This window comes from Zea mays, chromosome 1 (genome assembly GCF_902167145.1).
Source record: "Zea mays cultivar B73 chromosome 1, Zm-B73-REFERENCE-NAM-5.0, whole genome shotgun sequence".
In the NCBI taxonomy this organism is placed as follows: Eukaryota; Viridiplantae; Streptophyta; class Magnoliopsida; order Poales; family Poaceae; genus Zea; species Zea mays.
Genome location: NC_050096.1, coordinates 88345130 through 88365109, shown reverse-complemented (window position 1 = coordinate 88365109; position 19980 = coordinate 88345130). Strand labels below are relative to the sequence as shown.

Here is a 19980-nt window from a genome sequence, read left to right as displayed (position 1 = left end):
GTGGGTCGTCCGGGTTTACACCAATCCGGCCTCATGTCGATCTGCTTTGCTGGTTGTCTCTCCCCAGGCCCACGAAAGAATGACCTTACGATTTATTGGGCCCTTGGGCCTTTCGTGAGGTCTTTTACTCCTTTAGTGGACCCGGGGGATATCTATACCCCACATACCCCTGTACTGTTCACGCTGACTTGTATTCACTTGCACGTCACTCTTGGATTCTTACCTTCTGGCAAGACGAAGGTATAAATGTAATTCAATATCGTTTATGTTTATTCATGATTATACAATGAGAATATAGATAATCTAATGATTTGATATGATTATTCTTATTCTTTATATGTAACGCATGTTTTTGTTTTCCATTACATATTGAGATGATGAAGGTATGTCCTTCATGACCTTCGTCTGAAGATCATTATATCCTGAGGGAGATAATGCTTCGTAGGACGAAGGCCTTTAACCATGAATATTTGTGTTGCCTTGTTCTTAACTTGTAGCATTTGAGAACAAGTGACCAACATTGGCGCCCACCTTCGGTGAACTCACTTCCCCTAATTGTAACAATGGCTTCGTACAACGACCAAGCTGTAGCACCTTCGGTCATGAAGCTGGTGCTCCCAATCACAGGCGGTTCAAGCTCAGAGCCAGCTAACTAGAAGCAGAAGAAGGAAGCACAGAGAAGAGTGCAACATGTTGGGGTGCAAGGACCCTTCATCAGATCCAAGCGGTCTCATATCCCAATCACCTTCTCCCAGGAGGATCTTCAGCTTAAATACTATCCTCACAATGATGCCATGGTTATATCTTGTGTCATCAAGGGATTTCTGGTCCATAATGTTCTGGTTGACACAGGCAGTGCAGCGGACATCATATTTGCAAAGGCTTTCAGACAGATGCAATAACCAGAGGACAAGATTCATGATGCAACACACCCTCTTTGTGGCTTTGGGGGAGACAGATTGTGGCACTTGGTAAAATGACAATGTCAGTTACTTTCGGTTATGTCCACAACACAAGGTCTGAACAAGTTGTCTTTGATATCGTTGACATGGAATACCCATACAATGCAATCATTGGTCGAGGGACGCTTAATGCCTTCGAAGCCATACTCCACCCAGCGTACTTGTGCATGAAGATACCTTCGGAACAAGGTCCCATTGCTGTTCATGTGAGTCAAGAAGCTATCAGGAGAGCTGAAGGGAGTTGGACGGATTCGAAGGTGATCCATAACATAGATGGAGTCGAAGCTTGTCAACAATATAAGCACAAAAGAGAGAAGGCTGCTTCAGCAGATCAGCCGAAGCCTATGCTCCAGTGTGAAGATATAGCAGATCAAAGGGTACTGCTGGGATCTCAGTTATCCAATGAACAAGAAAATACTCTGTTAAGATTTTTGTTCAACAGCAAAGATGTCTTCGCTTGGACAACTAATGATCTCTATGGTGTTAACAGAGATATCATTGAACATTCACTCAATGTGGATCCATCATTCAGGCCAAGGAAGCAAAGACTTCGAAAAATGTCTGAGGATAAAGCCGAAGGTGCTCGGAATGAAGTAAAGAGACTTCTCAGTGCTGGTGTTATCAGATAAGTAACATATCTAGAGTGGCTAGCCAACACTGTTATGGTGAAGAAGGCTAATGGGAAATGGAGAATGTGTATAAATTTCACAGATCTCAACAAGGCATGTCTGAAGGACGAGTTCCCTTTACCAAGAATAGACTCCCTTGTAGATGCAGCAGCTTCTTCGGAACTTATGAGCCTATTGGACTGCTACTCGGGCTATCATCAAATTTGAATGAAGAAATAAGATGAGCCAAAAACAAGCTTCATAACTCCCAGCGGTACTTATTGTTACCTTAGGATGCCCGGGAGGCTCAAGAATGCTGGAGGAAGCTTCAGCAGAATGACAGCTAAGGTCCTTCACTCTCAGATAGGCAGGAATGTGCTGACTTACGTCGATGACATCATAGTAAAAAGCACGAAACAAGAAAATCATATTGCTGACTTGCAAGAGACATTTGCCAATTTCAGGCAAGCTGGTCTTAAGCTAAATCTAGAAAAGTGTGTTTTTGGAGTAAAGAAGGTCAAGTTCCTTGGCTGTCTGGTATCTACAAAGGGAATCGAAGCTAACCCAAATAAGATCGAAGCTATCCTTCGGATGGAGCCACCAAATTCAAAGAAAGGGGCCCAACAATTGGCAGGAAGGCTGGCATCGTTAAATAGATTAATATCAAGATCAGCAGAAAGGAATCTGCCATTCTTTGAAATATTGAAGTCAGCCGAAGTTTTTCAATGGGGTCCCGCTCAACAAAAGGCTTTCGAAGAGTTAAAACAATACTTGATAGACTTGACAACTCTAACTCCACCTTCATCAGGGACTCCATTACTCCTGTATGTGGCAGCCTCTCATTCTGCAGTAAACGCGGCACTTGTACAGGAGAAGCAAGATGGCCAAGTCAAGAGACAAGCACTAGTATACTTCATCTCCGAAGTACTCAGTTTATCAAAGCAAAATTACACAGAATTGGAGAAGGTGTTGTATGCTGTGCTAATGGCCTCCAGAAAGCTTTGCCATTATTTTCAAGCCTATCATATAATTGTACCTTCATCACAACCTCTGAAGGACATAATGAGAAACAGAGAGGCTATAGGAAGGTTGGAAAATGGGCTGCAGAACTCAATGAGTTCACTATTGATTATGTACATAGATCCTCAATTCAGTCTCGGGCGTTAGCAGATTTTATTGTTGATTGGACGCCAGGGGCTCAGGGAGAAGAAGCAATAAAAGATGCTGAAGCCTGGACAATATTCTATGACTGTTCTTAGGGAACCTTTGGCGCAGGAGCGGCTGCTGTTCTAGTAGCGCCCTCTAAAGTCAGGACATGCTACGCAGCAAGACTGGACTTTAGTTGTACAAACAACATTGCTGAATACGAAGCCCTTCTGTTGGGGCTTCTGAAGCTAAAGGCCATGGGAATAAGAAGGGCAGTCCTTAAAACTGATTCTCAGGTTATTTCTGGCCATGTAGACAAAAGCAGCAAGGCAAGGGATCTGAAGCTTGAAAAATATTTGGATACAGTTCGAAGATTGGAGGCTTCTTTCGAAGGATTTTCTGTAAAAAATATTCCAAGAGGGGAAAATGAGCATGCAGATCTGCTAGCTAAGTCAGCTGCACATGGGCTCCCTCTACCTTCGGAAGTATTCTTTGAGACAATAAAAGCACCTTCGGTTGAACTTATGGAAAGAGCAGTTCTTGCGATATCACCAGTACACAGCGAAGATTGGAGGACTGAAATTATATCTTTCCTCCAAGGTAACTGTCTTTCGGATGATGAAGTTTATAATAAAAGAATGAAAGCAAGGACAAGATCATATGTGATAATAGAAGGGAATTTATACAAACATGGAGTTTGCTCTCCACTACTCAAGTGTTTATCCAGAACCGAAGGTCAAGAGCTGATGAAGGAGATACATGTAGGTCTATGTGGATCTCATATTGGGTCTAGGCCTTTGCTAGGAAAGGTTTTCAGACAAGGATTTTATTGGCCGAAGGCAGCTTTGGATGGAGCAGATCTAGTTCAAAAGTGTGAAAATTGTTAAAGATGTGCAAGAGACCAGAAGCAACCTTCATTTCTTACCCAGTTAATACAGCCAACCTGGCCACTGCAAAGGTGGGGTCTAGATTTGTTAGGTCCACTTCCACCTGCACAAGGAAATTTGAAATATGTCGTTGTAGCAGTGGAATATTTCCCTAAGTGGATCGAAGCAAAACCTTTAGCAACAATAACTTTGGCCACAGTACAGAAGTTCTTTTGGCAAAACATTGTTTGCCGCTTTGGCATGCCGAAGGCAATAATTGTGGACAATGGAACACGATTTGATGTCAAAACATTCAAGGATTTCTGTGACCGAATTGGTATAAAGATTCATTTTGCATCAGTGAGGCATACAAAATCAAATGGACTGGTAGAAAGAGCAAATGGCATTATAATGACAGGAATAATGAAGTTAATCTTCAACCAGCCTAGAGGAAAATGGCTAGATGAGTTGATTAAAGTGGTGTGGAGCCACAACACAACCGTGTCAAGGTCAACAAGATTTACACCTTTCAAGCTCCTCTTTGGTGACGAAGCAATAACACCAGAAGAAGCAAAGACAGGATCAATAAGAACAACAGCTTCGGCGGAGGACGAAGCTGATTATCAAACAACAAAAGATACTATAGAAGGGCCCAGACTTCAGGCTATAGAACACATCAATAAATATCAGGCCGAAACAATAAGGTGAAGTGATAGGAAGGTTCGATTGAAAAACATTAAGCCAGGGCATCTGGTGCTTCGGAGAGTGGCTAACCCAGAACAGTGGGCAAGTTACAACTGAAGTAGGAGGGTCCTTTTCTGGTTGTATCTTCGTCAAGACACGGTTCTTACAGCTTGAAGGATATGGACGGCAACGACATACCCAGATCTTGGAATGCGGATGAGCTTCGACGTTACTATGTGTAATTTGATGTAATTTTTTTTCCATTTTTTTCTATGGCACCCTTTTCCTTTCAGGAGGGGAGAAAGGTTTTTAACGGGGCCATAGCTTGTAATTTTTTCATTCTTATTTAGCCCTACATAATACAAGGGCCAAAATCCCCCAAAGATGTAATATGTAAAATCAGAGCTTGCACCATCGAGTGCAAAAAGAAAAAAAACAGGGAGAAGCTCAAAAGACGTCCCCAAGGGGATGCAGAGCATGACGAAGCTACAAAAAGTCGTTCCTAAGGGAATGCAGAGCCAAATACCACAGAAATAGAAGGTGAAGAAGCTCAAAAGTCATTCCTAAGGGGATGCAGAGCTTAAATGCCATCGAAATATAAGGTGAAGAAGCTCCAAAGTCGTTCCTAAGGGGATGCATAGCTTAAAGACTCAAAAGTCGTTCCTAAGGGGATGCAGAGTCTGGGTGCGGCTTCGTGTGTGTTTGGGACATTCATCTACACATTACATCACATCATTCATTGCATTCATACAAACATTCATTTAGACATTTGTAGGATCATCATCATCATAACATGAAGCACGAACAGAAATCCTCCATCTTCGACGACAGTGCTTTGATGAATACAAAGAAGCCTCGTCTTAAACAAATACATGTGACGCAACAGCATGCTTCGTTGTGTACGAAAAGAAGGGAAGGTGTTTTTCGCCTTCGGCTCAAAAAAATACAAGTTTCGTCCATAGCAAAGCAACTTGTATATGGATGAAAAGGTAAAAATATATTACAAGGTATGTACAGTTATACATCGTTCAATCCTCGATTATAGTTTTTTCTATAGAGTTAATACAGATGTTCCTAAGCTCTATACAGGCAAGCTTAAAGAAAAGCTTCAGTAGCCTTCGGAATGTGCTTCGAATTATCAATCTTCGGCACCACCATCCTGCAAACAAACAAACGGTATAAGGTAAAAAGTGGTTACAAGAGAAGGTAAGCAACAGGAATAAGTTCCATACCGATTTGAGTAAGTTTTAGGCTTCGTCACCAGCCAGCTTTCGCCCACCTTTAGCCCAAATCTGTGTTATAAATCTGCTTCCTATGCTCCAGGCTTCACTGGGGACATCAACCAAATCTGTTGGAGACAAGTTGAAGGTTGGTCTATTCACAATCTTTGCATGCGTGCAACTAGCCTTCAAAAATGCTGCAGCTGTGCCGCGAGAAGCTAGCAGTGCACAGAAATCACCGTGCCCAGCTATCACTTCATCAAGAGCATCAACTTCATTCTCAATATGATCGAAGATGTTTGATATGTCTTCAGCCGAATGGGTAATATCTTTAGAGCTGGCCCCAACCGAGCTGAAGACATTTTTCAACCGCTGCACGCAGCTGTTACCAAATTCCAGACACTTGTTCCGAAGCTCTTTCAAAGACTCTTGTAGCTTAGTATTATTGTCAGCTTCGGCTTTTGCATTTTGCTTGTAGTTCATGTTTCTCTTGCCCGAAGCGTTCTGAATTTTTCTTTAAGGTTTCTTGAGCCTGGAGAAGATCCTCGTTTAATCTGGCATTTTTAGTCTGAAGCTCTGCGAGGGAACCCTCTATCGCCTGAAGCAGGAAGTCTTTCTCCTCAAGGGTGGCTTCGTAATCTTTAATTTTGCCTTCCAAGCCCTCAATTATGATTTCATTCTTTCTATCTTCGAGGTCTTGTTGCATTCTCAGTGCCTTACTTAGCAGCATACTCTGTAGAAATAGGCCTTCATCAGAAAACTTTGTTTCATCACAAAATTAAAAGAAACTTAGAAAAAGGAATTTTACCTTGAAATTGGAGTAGAACAGACTGCCTACAATATGTTGTCGTCGTTAGCCGCTAATGTCAGCTTCAAGCTTCGGAAATCCAACACTCTTCGAAAGAGTGTCGATTATCTTTGTCCCGGCGTGGTCTCGAATACATCCTAGGGCCCCTTCATCGATTCCACCAAAGAGCATGGCTCCTGGCTGGTAGCCACAGGATATACCATATTCCTGTAGCTCCTTCTTTTCAGCCTCGGATAATTCTTGATCGACCAGGTTCCGAAGGTCGAAGTCCATTTCCTCCGAAGCGGCATCGGCAATCTTTTTCCCTTTGCCAGGCACTGTGGCCATGGCCTTCTCTGTAGCCACAACTGTTTCTTCCGCAGCCATACCCAATAGTATCTTATCAACTCCAGACAATGTGCTCTCCAAGTTGGTAGCTTCGGTGGCAGCTACAGCTTCGACAGAGGTTTTAGCTTTGGCAGCGACCTCGTCGCTTGCAACAGGTGTTATTTTGGATGCAGAGGCCGACGGTGGCGTCCGTTCAATGGCTTGCATAACAGTAACGATTCTTCGTTTTTTCTTTCCATCCGCTTTCTTCTTTGTAGCCGACGGCTCGTCCTTCTTTTGTAAAAGTTTCATCAGCTCTGGCCCCAGAGGACTTAGCAGCATGACGGGTAAAGATTCAGTCATTACCTTTAAAATTTCTGCTATTTTGGCAGCAGGAGGCGTCGAAGGGGTCTCTTTTGCTGCCTCGAATATCTTCGGCTCTGGACTTTCAGCCTTCCTCATCTTCGCAGAAGCAACCTTCGGCTCAGGAGTGGTTTTTCTTTTCTTTGAAGCCTTTTCATCCTCCTTCACCATTCTAGCAGCTTGCCTACTCAGAATACTGACAACTCTATTTCTTTTTGCACATTTGGCACCCTTATCAAATCTTTCATAATCAGGGTATTCAAATTTCAGGGCATCCATCACCCGGTTTAACCTTCGTTTTGGCCGGGTGCCGAAGGCTTCCGTCATCAATTGGTCTTCTTTCTTGGTGTAATTTCCCAGTATTTCATTACACATTGTTTCGATCATGTCTAGCCATTCTTGGCAAGGTTCTTTAAACTATTTTTCAAACTTGAAACGATAAGCTAGTCTAACAAGTTCATGCTTCTTCTTCGTTTCTTTCATCTTCGGCATTCCCCAGCCGCTTGATGTTGGATATGTCCGGTTAGCCAGATATTCTTGCACCAGGTCTCTAGTACTGATTTGCTCAGCTACCACTCTGAACTCCACTTTAGCCAGTTGACATGGCGACCCCAGCTGCATGTTTCATAGAGGCCTGGTCATTCTGAAGTTCAAAGACAGCGGACTCATGACCATCATCATCAGTTTCCCTCTCCTTTTCTCATCATCTTTCATGTAAAACCATTCATTTTTCCAGCCAGTCGGCCACTTTGTACGGTAGCTGAGGACTGGTGCTTTCGTATCCTTGCGTTACGCAAAATTATAACATCCAAAATTTTCGTGAAGGTCATCTGCCCTGGCCTTCGTCTGGTAGTGCAGCTCGTGCACGCGGCAGAAGGCTTCGGCATCTAAGTTCATCCCTTGGCTTCGGAGGGCCCAAATGAAGACGCTGAGCCTAACGATAGCCTTAGGAGTCAGCTGATGAAGATATATTTTAAAATTCTTTAGCACCTCCCCTATCATCTAGTTCAGAGGAAATCACAGTCCTGCTCTGAAGAAGCTCTTAAAAACCACTACTTCATAATTCTTCAGTACAGGGGTAGTCTCTTCTCCGGCAAATTGGACAAGTTTTCTTTCAGCTTCCCCAAAGTAGCCAAGCTTCATCATCATGGGCATGTCGTCTTCGGACACAGTAGATTTCTCAAAATCTAGATGGCTGGGTTTTGTGGGAATCAAAATACTGTAATCTTCCTCAACTTCATCAACATTTTCTTCTTCAACAACAGCCTGTTCGACTTCGGCATCAGGAGCACCTTCGTCAATAGCTCCCTCTGTCACAACTAGTCCTGATCGTTCCATGACTTCTGAAATTGGCGTTGTCTTAGTGACCTCGGTCTCTTCTCCCTCACAAGACACCCTTGCAATTGATCGCACTCTGGCCATTTGGATGTTTTTAACAATTTGACGAAGTTAACTCGCCATACAAAGTTTACTTTAAACGATGAAGTGCTCGCTAGAGAACGCAACACAGAAAACTTCGGCTATGGTTAAATTTTTTAACAGCACAACAGTGCAATGGCAATGAATGATGTGGTAACTCCTCACCAACCCGTCTGTTTATATAGTGCTGCAGGTGGGAAGACGAACCGCCAGGTCGCCCGCACTCGCTGAACGGTGGACCACTCAGCGCTCGGAATATTATAATCGTTTCTCGGCAACGAGCTCATGGAAGGTGTTTTTCGAACCTTCGGCATTCCGAAGCCTTCGAGTTTTTCGCGGATCGAGCTCGTTATGAAAAATGATCTAGCACCGCGAAGGGCAACTGTTGGGGGCCTTCTTTTCCGCCGAAGGTCCTCTAAGCAAAAACACCTTCGGCAAGGCCATATGCAAACATGCACAACATGAAGGTATATGCCGAAGCTGTAATCAAGGGAGCTTCGGCATGATGACGCGACTGAGACGAAGGGCAGCACCAAATTAAAGAGGAAAAGACCGCTTAGTCCCTGATAATTTATGTCATGATTATAATTAGTTATCAAGGATATAAATGTAATTTTGACCGGGTTGCGTCCCGTGCCTATAAATAGGTGAACAGTACCCCCGTACTGTTCACGCTGACTTGTATTCACTTGCACGTCACTCTTGGATTCTTACCTTCTGGCAAGACGAAGGTATAAATGTAATTCAATATCGTTAATGTTTATTCATGATTATACAATGAGAATATAGATAATCTAATGATTTGATATGATTATTCATATTCTTTATATGTAACGCATGTTTTTGTTTTCCATTACATATTGAGATGATGAAGGTATGTCCTTCATGACCTTCGTCTGAAGATCATTATATCCTGAGGGAGATAATGCTTCGTAGGACGAAGGTCTTTAACCATTAATATTTGTGTTGCCTTGTTCTTAACTTGTAGCATTTGAGAACAAGTGACCAACACCGTTGAACACAGCTGCACTAAGCACATAGATATTCGGTATCACTTTCTAAGGGATCACCAACAAAAGGGGGGTATCGAAATTGCTTATGTTAACACTCAAAACCAATTAGCCGATATCTTTAACAAGCCATTAGATGAGAAAACCTTTAGCAAACTTAGGAATGAGCTAAATATACTTGATTCTCGGAACTTTGATTGAAACATTGCACACATAGCTCATTATATACCTTTGATCATGTCTCTTTCATTTGGTGCAAATGCATATTTCTTATTTTTGTGCCAAGACTACGACTAATGTGTTTCCAAGTGTATTTCTATACTAAGTCGTAGATTGAAAGGGAAATGGAGTATTCGGCAAAGACAAGGCTTTCACTCCACAACTCTGACGTTATCATCTACCCTTTGCCGTTGTTCCTCCACACTCTCAATTGGTATAATCCTTCACTCTTATTTATATTACCATTTGGGAGAAAGTATTAGGCCCCAAAGGGGGAGAAAGATGCAAAAAGGGCTCTTAAAGTCTCTGTTTTTGGCGATTAATGCCAAAGGGGGAGAAAGTATTAAGCCCAAAGCAAAAGGACCGTACCACCATTTCAAAAAAATTCGAAATGAAGTTTTAATTGGTATTCTTCAACTGGTATCTATTTCAATTGATTTATTCTCAAATTAGCATTTGGTATCAATTGGTATCCTTGTTTCATTTGATTTGTGAAAATAAAATTTCAAATTGATATCTATCTCAAAACCCTCTTGAAAACTAAGAGGAGAATTTCATTCAGGGAAAGTTTTTATTTAGTCAAAGGAAAAGCATTTGAAATAGGGGGAGAAATTGCAAATCTTGAAAATGCTCCTTGCAAACTTATTCATATACCTTTGAAAATATTTTCCAAAAGAATTTGCAAAAACAAACATGTGGCGCAAGAGTGGTCCAAAATGTTGAATAAAAGAAAAGGCAATCCATTCATATTCAGTGAGATTTTCAATTGGTTTAACTCCAAGTAACCCATGCACATTACAAATGCAAACTAGTTATATTTCTGCACTTTATATTTACTTTGGTTTGTGTTGGCATCAATCACCAAAAAGGGGGAGATTGAAAGGAAAATTGGGTTAACCATTTCCTATAATTAATTTTGGTGGTAGACGACCAACACAAACACATGGACTAACTAGTTTGTCTAGAATACATGTATTACAGGTGCATAAGGTTGAACACAAACCAAGAAAAGAACCAAGTTAGAGACATAATTTTATTGAAGCAAAAGGACTTGAGTGTGCTGAAGGTTGGTGCACCAGACTGTCCGGTGCACCAGGTCGTACAACTTCAAACCAGTCACTCTCGAGAATTCAAGGGCGCTCTCCTCTATAATTCACCGGATTGTCCGGTGTGCCACCAGACTGTCCGGTGAGCCAGCGGAGCAACGGCTATCTACACCAACGGTCGACTCTGACAGAAGGAACAGTGCAGCACAGTACCGCGCAGAAGTCAGAGCAGTGAAGTCAGAGAGGCACTGGACTGTCTAGTGTGGCACCAGACTGTCTGATGCCGCAAGAGGACAAAGCCTCCAACGGTCGACCAGGTCCAAACCCTAACGGTTGGGTGACGTGGTGGCGCACCGTTCAAGGAATAGTGCCTGTCCGGTGCGCCCATCGCCAGCAGCCTCCCCAACGGCTACCAAGGTAGTTGGGGGGCTATAAATACCCCCAACCACCACAACCATTGGCATCCAAGTTTTTCAGAGATCACATTCAATACAAGAGCTAGTGCATTCACTCCAAGACACATTTCCAAAGATCAAACCCTCTCCAAGACTAGAATTCAACTCAAACATTTAGTGACTTGTGAGAGAGTGTGTTCGTGTTCTTTTGCGCTCTTGTTGCTTGGATTGCCTTTCTTCTTTCTCATTCTTGTTCTCAAGTGACTTGTAATCAAAGCAAGAGACACCTAAGTGTGTGGTGGTCCTTGCGGGGTCTTAGTGACCCAATTGATTAAGGAGAAGGCTCACTCGGTCTAAGTGACCGTTTGAGAGAGGGAAAGGGTTGAAATAGACCCGATCTTTGCGACTTCCTCAATGGGGACTAGGTTCTTTGGAACCGAACCTCGGTAAAACAAATCATCGTGTTCACTCGCCTGGATTCTTGTTTGATTTGTTTTCCCCTCTCTTTCGGACTTGAATTTAATTCTAACGCTAACCCCCGACCTTAGTGCGTGCTTAAGTTTATAAATTTCAGGTTTCGCCTATTCACCCCCCTCTAGGCGACTTTCAGTCCTCTCTAATTCTTCTACTTCTATTTGTATTTGATCCTCTACCTCCATTAGTGCCTAACCGTGCTTTCCTGTTACCCTAATCGTATTTATTGAGCCGTCAAGATTGGCTCTAGTGCTCCAGCTTCTATAAGGTGGTGCTTGTTAGTACACTTTCGACCTTGATTCATCTCATACTTGTGTCTATGCTTGTGCCATGCCTAAACTTGACACTTTTGAATCTTGATTCATATCGGTTCTCTGTGTTTGAAGCCATGAGGAACCGGTGGATCTTGATGGTCGACAATGATACTGTGGTCGAGCACACTACTGTTAGTGAGCTATGGTTCCATCAACCGAACCTATCAACCTTGACCCTTACGCTAGTGATGTCGAGGCTGTGGGGACAACACAGTCGACAGGCACACCAACTAGCACTCGGGTAAGAACTAGAGCTTCGACATCTGACATGTGGAACGACTTTGATAAGATCTACAAGGTAATTGATGGTGTGAGGGTAAGGTGTCAAGCTAAGGGGCAAGATTTGCAGGTGTGTACTATCTGTTAAATAATCTGGTGGCACTGGTCATATTGCTCATCATAGAAATGCATGCAAACTGAAGCATGGTAGAACTTCCTTTGCTCAGTCCCTGCTCCAATTGAATGACGTTGGTAGTACTAGATTATGGGAGCATAATGCTAATGTTGCTCGTTTTGAGATGTGTCGTTTGATATGCAGGCTTGATATTTCTATTTTCTTTGCTAAATCATTTTCTTTTGAAGAATATATTAAAAAACTCATAATCCTAGATTTTCTATTGCCTCTAGGCAAACAATAATTAGAGATATTAAAATGTACTACAATGGTGCACATGCTAAGCTTGTTGACACATTTAAAACCATAGTTTCTTCTGTTGTTGTTAGTCTGTTACATATTATATATGATCTCGGAATGCTAAAGAAGATTATTTGATTGTTGTTGTTCATTTTGTTAATGCTTCCTAGGAATTGGAAAAGGGAATCATAGGCCTACGACTTATTGATGCCTCACACAGAGGGGAACGTAATGACCCAACACATTGTCGAGAATAAAGAACTTGAAGAATGTTTCTCTAAACTATATCTTGATGAAGACCCGATTAATATTCCTAAGTCCTCTCATTCATCTCAGCCACAAACTGATCCACTCCTAGATGCTTAATCATAATATATGCATGTGGTGTTTGTGAACTTGTAATAGCTATATAGGCATGTGTGCCTATGTCACTGACTGTAAATTGATCCGTGATGTAAATAGTTATGAAAATTGTATGAACTAGGTTGTGCTCTTTTTTCCTATCTAGGGTTTCCATTACACTAAACAACTCATTATTTGCTTTTTCAATGTTCTAACTGTTTTGTTTATTGTTGTGTGGACATATGAGTGTAGTGCTGGAGTGGCCATCGTGTGGGACAACACGACCAAGACGCCTGAGTATGGTGCCTCGATCTGGGGTTGGACACTAGTGTCGCGCTTACCTAACACGAATAATAACTAGGCCAAACGGGTCATGCCCTAAACAGGTCGTGCCATGATGGGCCTACGTTGTATTGAGCCTTGCGGCCTTTGCCATCTATACTTGTCATATTGTAGTAGATAGAACTATTGTACCACAAACTAGACTATGTTTAGAACTGCTCTAGCTTCAGAAAATTTGATGAAGTTGAAAAAGTAGACAATTAGATACTACAGAAAATCGTGAAGGTGAAGTTACAAACCTTTATAAGACATTTTGATAATTTATTATTTTTAATAAAAATATATTGTTAAACTATTTAAATATATATTATAAACTATATCTCCACGTTAAAGCCGAAACCTGAAGCGGTGCCAAATCTCCTCAAATAGCGAATGGATCCAAAATAGATCATGCGCACATCATGAAAAAAAACATAATTTTTTGCATGCCTTAGAGACCACCCCAAACAGCATACACATATGACCGTACGGGTGGAGTTTAACGTCCTGTTTATTTCTCTTCTAAATTATATAAGTTGGATTATAATGGAAAGATAGAAGAGTAAAAAATCACTTTGGAATCACAAATAAACTGAAATAAACTACTCAATGCTAGTTTATTTTAACTTATTTGTAGTCACAAAATAATATTATATCCTCCTAACATTCCATCATAATCCAACTTATATAATCTAGAAGAAAACAAACACGTCCTAAATATGATTATGAAGATAAGTAAGCTGTTGAATATAACCTTGACTCTAGGATTATCAATTGACAACTCCAAAATCCTCCTGCCACTGTGAAAATGGCTCTTGCAGCTCGTTCTGCCGGAGGTATTCTTGGATGGCCGAACGCAGTGCGTGATTGGGGATGGTATCACGATTCGAAAGACTTCTGTTTGTTACTGGAGATGTTGCATGCCCGCTGTCGAGCCAGTATCTAAGAGCGTCAGCTTCGTAGGTGAAGCCATCTGCTGCCATGTGAGGATCTCTCATGACAACCTGAAGACAAGCAACAGCAGAGAGTTAGCTATTCGATAGCAGCTTGCAGCCTTGCACCGAAAAGAACAGAGGGACCTCATATTTTCAGACTGTCACCTGAGAGATCGGACAGAGGAAGTAGGATGGCGTGGCAGCAGCTCTACCGCTTCCATCGGAGATGGACCGAAAAGATTGCGACAACGGCGAAGGAGCTTCCTTTTTCATAGGCTGAACCACCCTCCACACGTCGAGCTCAAGATCAGGGCGTTTCTCCCTGCTGAGCTCCGAGCAGCGCAGCTATAGATGTCCAAACGGGCCACCCGGCACGGACCCGGTCCGAACCCGTTTCGGCCCGGACCGAATAGTGCCGGGCCAGGCACGGCCCGTTGAAGCTTCGGGCCGGGTCGGGCTGGCCCACGTGCCTAGGGGCATGTCCAAACCCGGCACGGACATGTATAAATCGTGCCGGGCCGGCCCGTTCGCCCGGTGGGCCTGAACGTACCGGGCCGACCACTGGCCCGAACCAATACATAATAACAGAATTAAATACATGTACATATCAGATTTACACAGAATTAATACCAGATTCACACAGAATTAACCACATGATTCACACAGAATGATTCACACAGAATTAATCACATGTTTCACACAGAATTAATCACAGGATTCACACAGAATTAATCACACAACAAATAACAGCTGGTTCACAGGATCGATATGAATAGGATCTCCATGGGTTTCATTCTCACCGAGACCAATGAAGAACCTAGCATCCTCAGCCTCATTAAAGTCCTCGAGTCTGCGCTCCTCCTCCTCTGCTTCCGCTGCCGCGTCAAGGTCCATAAGCTACAACGTACAGTCGGCTCCGGCTACCTCAACGGCTACAAGGTTCAAAGCAACAAAATGGAGGCAGTGAGGAGTGAGTCAGTGAGCCAGTGACAAGGTTCAAAGCAACTATCCACACAATTACAAGAATTAAATGCTAAAATTAAACATACCTTTCGAAGCCGGAGCACCAGAGGCGCAGATCGACCAGCAACAGCAAGCAAGGACCAGCCGAGCACCAGAGAAAGTCAGGCAACCGGACAGGTTAGAAGGAGGACGAGAATGGGAGGAAAATGAAAACAGAATAAAATTATAGATGTCCAAGCAGCCAGCAGGGGCACTACTGCACCAGTGAGGCAGTGAGGAGTGAGCCAGTGACCATACAAGGCGCAGAGCAGCGGACCACCGGACCGGAGACAGAGAAGAATCAGGAAGGGAATCACGCACCCGCACCGGCACCGCACGGAGCACCAGTCGTCTAGCTGTGAAGCTACAACTCGATCCGATGAGGCGAGGAGCACCAGCCGACCAGCGAGGAGCACCAACGATGAACGAGCATCAACAATCACCAGATCCAAATGGGATTGGGGGTTAGGGTATCACCAATCACCAGATCCGAATGGGATTAGGGTTAGGGTTAGGAACAGGGAGACGTAGGGAGGGAGGAGAGGGAGTCAGGGAGCACCAGAGACGTCGGAGGTGGCGAGCCATCGGCCGTCGACGGTGGGAGGACCGGAGGAGGCAGCAAGGCGACGGCGAGGCACGGGCTGAGCCGCCGGGAGCGGGAGCACGAAAATCGCCAAGCACAACCGGGGCGGGGAGGAGTGGGACTTGGGAGACGGGGCGGTCGAAATGAGGGCGGCGGCCTGGGCGAGTGGGGGCGCGGGTTAGGTATCCTAGGATGGGGCGCGGGCTGCTAACGGGCCGGCCTGCTTTCCGTGCCGGGCCGGGCCGGAGCACGCGGGCTGCATATGGCGCCCAAGCCCGGCACGCGGATCGGGCCGTGCCGTGCGTGGGCCGGGCCAAAACCGTGCCGGGCTGCGGGCCAAACGGGCAGCCCGCACCGTTTGGACATCTATAAGCGCAGCCCAATCCGCGCAAGCTGCTCTGCCTGTGCCAGCGGCCACTCACCTGCCGAGTGATCCAACACCGAGCGAAGGTCGTTGTCACTCACCGCCTGTTGCACCACCCTCGCGAGGCGTAGAGGCGCCCTTCCGGTCAGGAGGCGCAGGATCGTAATGCCAAAGGAGTACGTGTCAGACTGCGGTGTCAGCTCCCCCGTGCCGAAGAACTCCGGGTCCATGTATGCCGGCGTGCCCATCGGCTGAGTGGTGAAGTGTGCCTCGCTGCCGGTGGCACTGGACTCCAGCAAGAGGCGGGAGATTCCGAAGTCGCTGAGCTTGCTCACCAAGTTCGCATCCAGGAGGATGTTGCCCGGCTTGAGGTCTCCGTGTACAACCGGGTGAGGCTTGTGCTTGTGGAGGAAGATCAGCGCGGAGCAAACCTCCGCTATGATTTGGATGCGCACCTGCCAGCTGAGTGGCAGGGTGCTGTTGACACAGTTCAGACGGTCTTCCAGGCTCCCGTTGGGTAAGAACTCGTAAACGAGGGCTGAAGCTTCAGGGCTTGCTCCGATGAGGGTGACTAGGTTTGGATGCCTCACTCTACTGAGTATTGCCACCTGAAAAAAAATAAAAAAATTAGAGCAACAAAACTCATCGATGGCTATACTACAAGGCAGCAAAAGAAGCGTTTTTACCTCTTGCTTGAACTGTGATTGGGCACGCAAGCTTTCAGTGTTGAGGATCTTGATAGCTACCGTGGTGCTCCGGAGGAGACCCTTGTAGACAGATCCAAATCCGCCTTCACCAATGTTAAGCGAGCTGCTGAATGCCTGGGTAGCCTGCTCCAACTCCGCCAAGGAGAACTCAGAGCTCATTGCTCCATAGGCACGAGGTTCTGTGAGCTCTTTCTCCATGCGCATGTCCCTGGCCTCTTTGACCGCATCGTCCCGTTCCCGCTTCACTTTACTGTACTCCAACTTCAGCGAGAGCACGAGGGAATCGGACGCTCTCATGCTCTCTCCTAAGTGGCTGGCAACAGAGTCTAACTCTGATATGCGATGCTCCAAAAGGCGCTTCTGCTTGCTTGCCTGTTGCAATGCATTGGCGTTCTTATTCCATTGGTATCTGTACCAATCGAGCTCATTCTGGAGCATCAGAGTTGCTTTCTTCAGAGTTTCTGTCTCTTCTCTCTGTTGCGAGATTTCTGCCTCTATTTCTTTCCTTATTTCAATATCCTTAGTATACATATATTCCAGTCTTTTAGCCTGTGAATGTAATTAGCATGTTGATAGAAAATTAGTGAAATCCTGGACTAATATAATGATCCTACCTTTTTAGTTTACATAAATAATAGTGTGAATAAAATACTAAAAAATATAAAAATTCAACTCAGTTAGAGGTCTTTTCACAAAATACTAAAAACATATCAATGCCTTTTTTTTATCGTCGGAAGTAGTTCCGATAAAAAGACCACATTGCTGCAGTTCTTGAAATTTTTGAAATAACAGGTGGACAGATGCCAAAATGGTATGAAATGAATAAGATCCTTCTGTTTCAAGCAGATAAATATTCAATATTGAGAAATCATATATATGGATTATGCCAGAAAATTCTCACACCTCTAAATTAGGTTGAAGCAAACTCCGAAGATCCATTTTGCGATTGCCAACACCACAAGTTGGCCGTGCTGATCTTGACTTGGTTAACAGGCAGTAATTTGCCTCCCTGGAGAATTTCCATAAACTTAAATGAGTCAAACAAAAGATTTACTTAAGCTTCAATGGATTAATAGTTCAATACTCATTCACAAGAGGAAAAATAACAGAGATGCTACTAATAAATACAGATAATTTCAATCACTGGCTGTTAATCACCTATTAAATTAGATGCCAACTGTACTCCCAACCATAAATCCACATACTACAATATATAAAGAAATAAAAAGCATATTTTAAACCAACAATTGACATGCTAACTATAAACATGTTTATTTAATCAGGTAAAAATGACCTCTCAGTCAAGTAGTTATATGTACATTGGGAAATGACAATTAAAATGTTTATGTTACCTAGACTTCTATGAAGAAGTTACCTAGAATAGAAGCAAAATTATGTATAGCTTAAGATCAACCCAAGAGAAACCGAAGCTAGAATTGCTGAAAAGCCCATTGCTGACTTGTATCCTACCTGAAAAACATTAGCTTTCCTTTGCAAATAAACCACATATTGCAGTGTGAGTGAGCTTTCTGCATCACGCTCAGTGCTGTCTTAGACTGTGGTGCTTTCATTTTCCTGGACAACACACCAAAAAAAAAACATTTCCTTGAAGATCAAATCTATTTCAGTTTGTAATACTTAAAAGACAGAGAGAGAGAGAGAGAGAGAGACCTCCTGTAATGTCTGTCTGCAGCTGCACCAATAACAAGTTCAGTGACCCCATATAAATTTATCAGATGAATAAGGCCCTCATCGATATCGGTGAATAGAAACACCCGTTTCTCAGCTCTAACCTGACCATGGTAGAAAATAGAATTTACTTGATGTTAAACAGAAACCAGGGATATTTCACTATGGACGTGATTATCAAGAAGTTTTTGGCACAGATTGTACTTCGTTTGTACTCGCTTTTAGTAATCATGATGCAAGTATGTACTCATTAAATGAGTTCAAATAATACAATGAATATGTTCAAATGCGGGATATGCTTATACCCAAGTTCATACTGGATTTGAGCCTTTACTTTTAAATTTGTAGCTTTAGTTATTTGGTCAATGAAAAGCTGGCATATTTAAACTTTCAATCAGTACAAGACAAAAGTAAAGAAATGCATAGAGTAGCACATAATTTTCATTTTCTCTGTTTTCTTCACACATATATAGCAGCACACCTATAGTCCCTGGGACTGTGTAATGCATGATTCCACATAAGATTCTATAGAACAAATAAAATAGCAAAATTGATGTCACACACCTTTTTCCTTGAGCATTGATCCAGGTAGCAGTCCAAAATTTGCTGCCGGCTTTCTTAAAAATAACAAGAAAAAATCAGGTAAGAAGATAATACTTTGCAACAGGTTATACACTAAGAACACTTAACAAGAAACAATAATTGAGATAAAAAAGAATATCACAGGAAGCAACCAACTAAAGATTACGGCAAGAAACAAGTACATCTTCTCATTTATTCTCAACAAGGGGCTATCAAATCCAGGACAGTAGTCAGAGCACATAACTAACCAAAGTCTGGCGATGTTACTATGTGGACGATGATGATCTCTGCGCTGTCAGATACACGGTCAATAACCCAAGACAGTATGGATTTCCCATCCCTCGGTTCCTCAGGAACTGCAACAAATACTCTGCCTCTAAAAAGACTCTTCTGGCTCAGCATCATGCGCGCGTGCAGCTGCAAAGGTGCCAAGGCCCAGGAGGGGGCGAGAGAGGTGGTGTTCTTTTATACTGTACCAACCAGATCACCGTTCAAACGGGACGGCTGATGTGTGCAGAATACAACACTGGCATGGCATCAAGAGGAAACAGTTTGCTCGTTTGACCATGTAAAAGTGCTGACTGGCTGCTTGACCCGCATTAGCACACGGTAATGCTAGAGACAAAATCTGAGTGGCGTGTCTGGTATGCTTGGTTTGAAGCATCCTTTGGCTCGATACAAATTCTCCGCTGACTGTCACTTCGTTTCAAGAACCACTTGAAGTCTCTTTCCAAATGTACATGGAGGAGCAGTGTCACGATGGTCACCTTCTGACCTCAGTTAAGTCCAGCAAATGGGTTGGTGTATTACTGTCGTTTCTTCCGGTGAACATGACAGGCGAGGTGTAGTACATCAGTAGTAGTGGAAGAAGTCCACTCGTTTTTTCTGTGGCCAGTGATGAACAAAAGTTCTTCAGATATCCCGACATAAATCATTGGTGATTTATATTGGAGAGTGAAGGAGATGCCAGAAAATTAACCC

The 19980-nt window shown here is 43.4% G+C and overlaps 1 protein-coding gene across 2 annotated transcripts; it reads right to left on the bottom strand.

Annotated features, from left to right (window-relative positions):
- Window positions 1-13531: 13531 nt before the first annotated feature.
- Window positions 13532-19498, bottom strand: LOC103637622 (U-box domain-containing protein 70). Of its 2 annotated transcripts, XM_020546422.3 has the most exons (10): window positions 19248-19498; window positions 18982-19034; window positions 18400-18521; window positions 18199-18303; window positions 17632-17737; window positions 16708-17277; window positions 15122-16629; window positions 14873-15004; window positions 14238-14633; window positions 13532-14141 (listed from the first exon to the last, which is right to left on the bottom strand). In XM_020546422.3, exons 1-7 carry the CDS (start codon window positions 19402-19404, stop codon window positions 16024-16026), a joined length of 1719 nt encoding a protein of 572 aa, XP_020402011.1. In that variant the 5' UTR covers window positions 19405-19498; the 3' UTR covers window positions 13532-14141; window positions 14238-14633; window positions 14873-15004; window positions 15122-16023. The 2 variants fall into 2 exon arrangements, with proteins under 2 accessions (XP_020402011.1, XP_020402012.1); XM_020546423.2 differs by lacking the exons at window positions 13532-14141; window positions 14238-14633 and having other exon boundaries at window positions 14718-15004; window positions 18400-18421.
- Window positions 19499-19980: the final 482 nt, after the last annotated feature.

Bases quoted from the DNA above. Each gene is read 5' to 3' on its own strand.
- LOC103637622 (XM_020546422.3), bottom strand. From the start codon at position 19,404: ATGATGCTGAGCCAGAAGAGTCTTTTTAGAGGCAGAGTATTTGTTGCA. The intron at 17,738-18,198 runs GTAGGATACAAG...GAAATTCTCCAG, and splicing joins GGAAAGCTAATGTTTTTCAG to GGAGGCAAATTACTGCCTGT. The intron at 17,278-17,631 runs GTGTGAGAATTT...TTACATTCACAG, and splicing joins TGCTTCAACCTAATTTAGAG to GCTAAAAGACTGGAATATAT.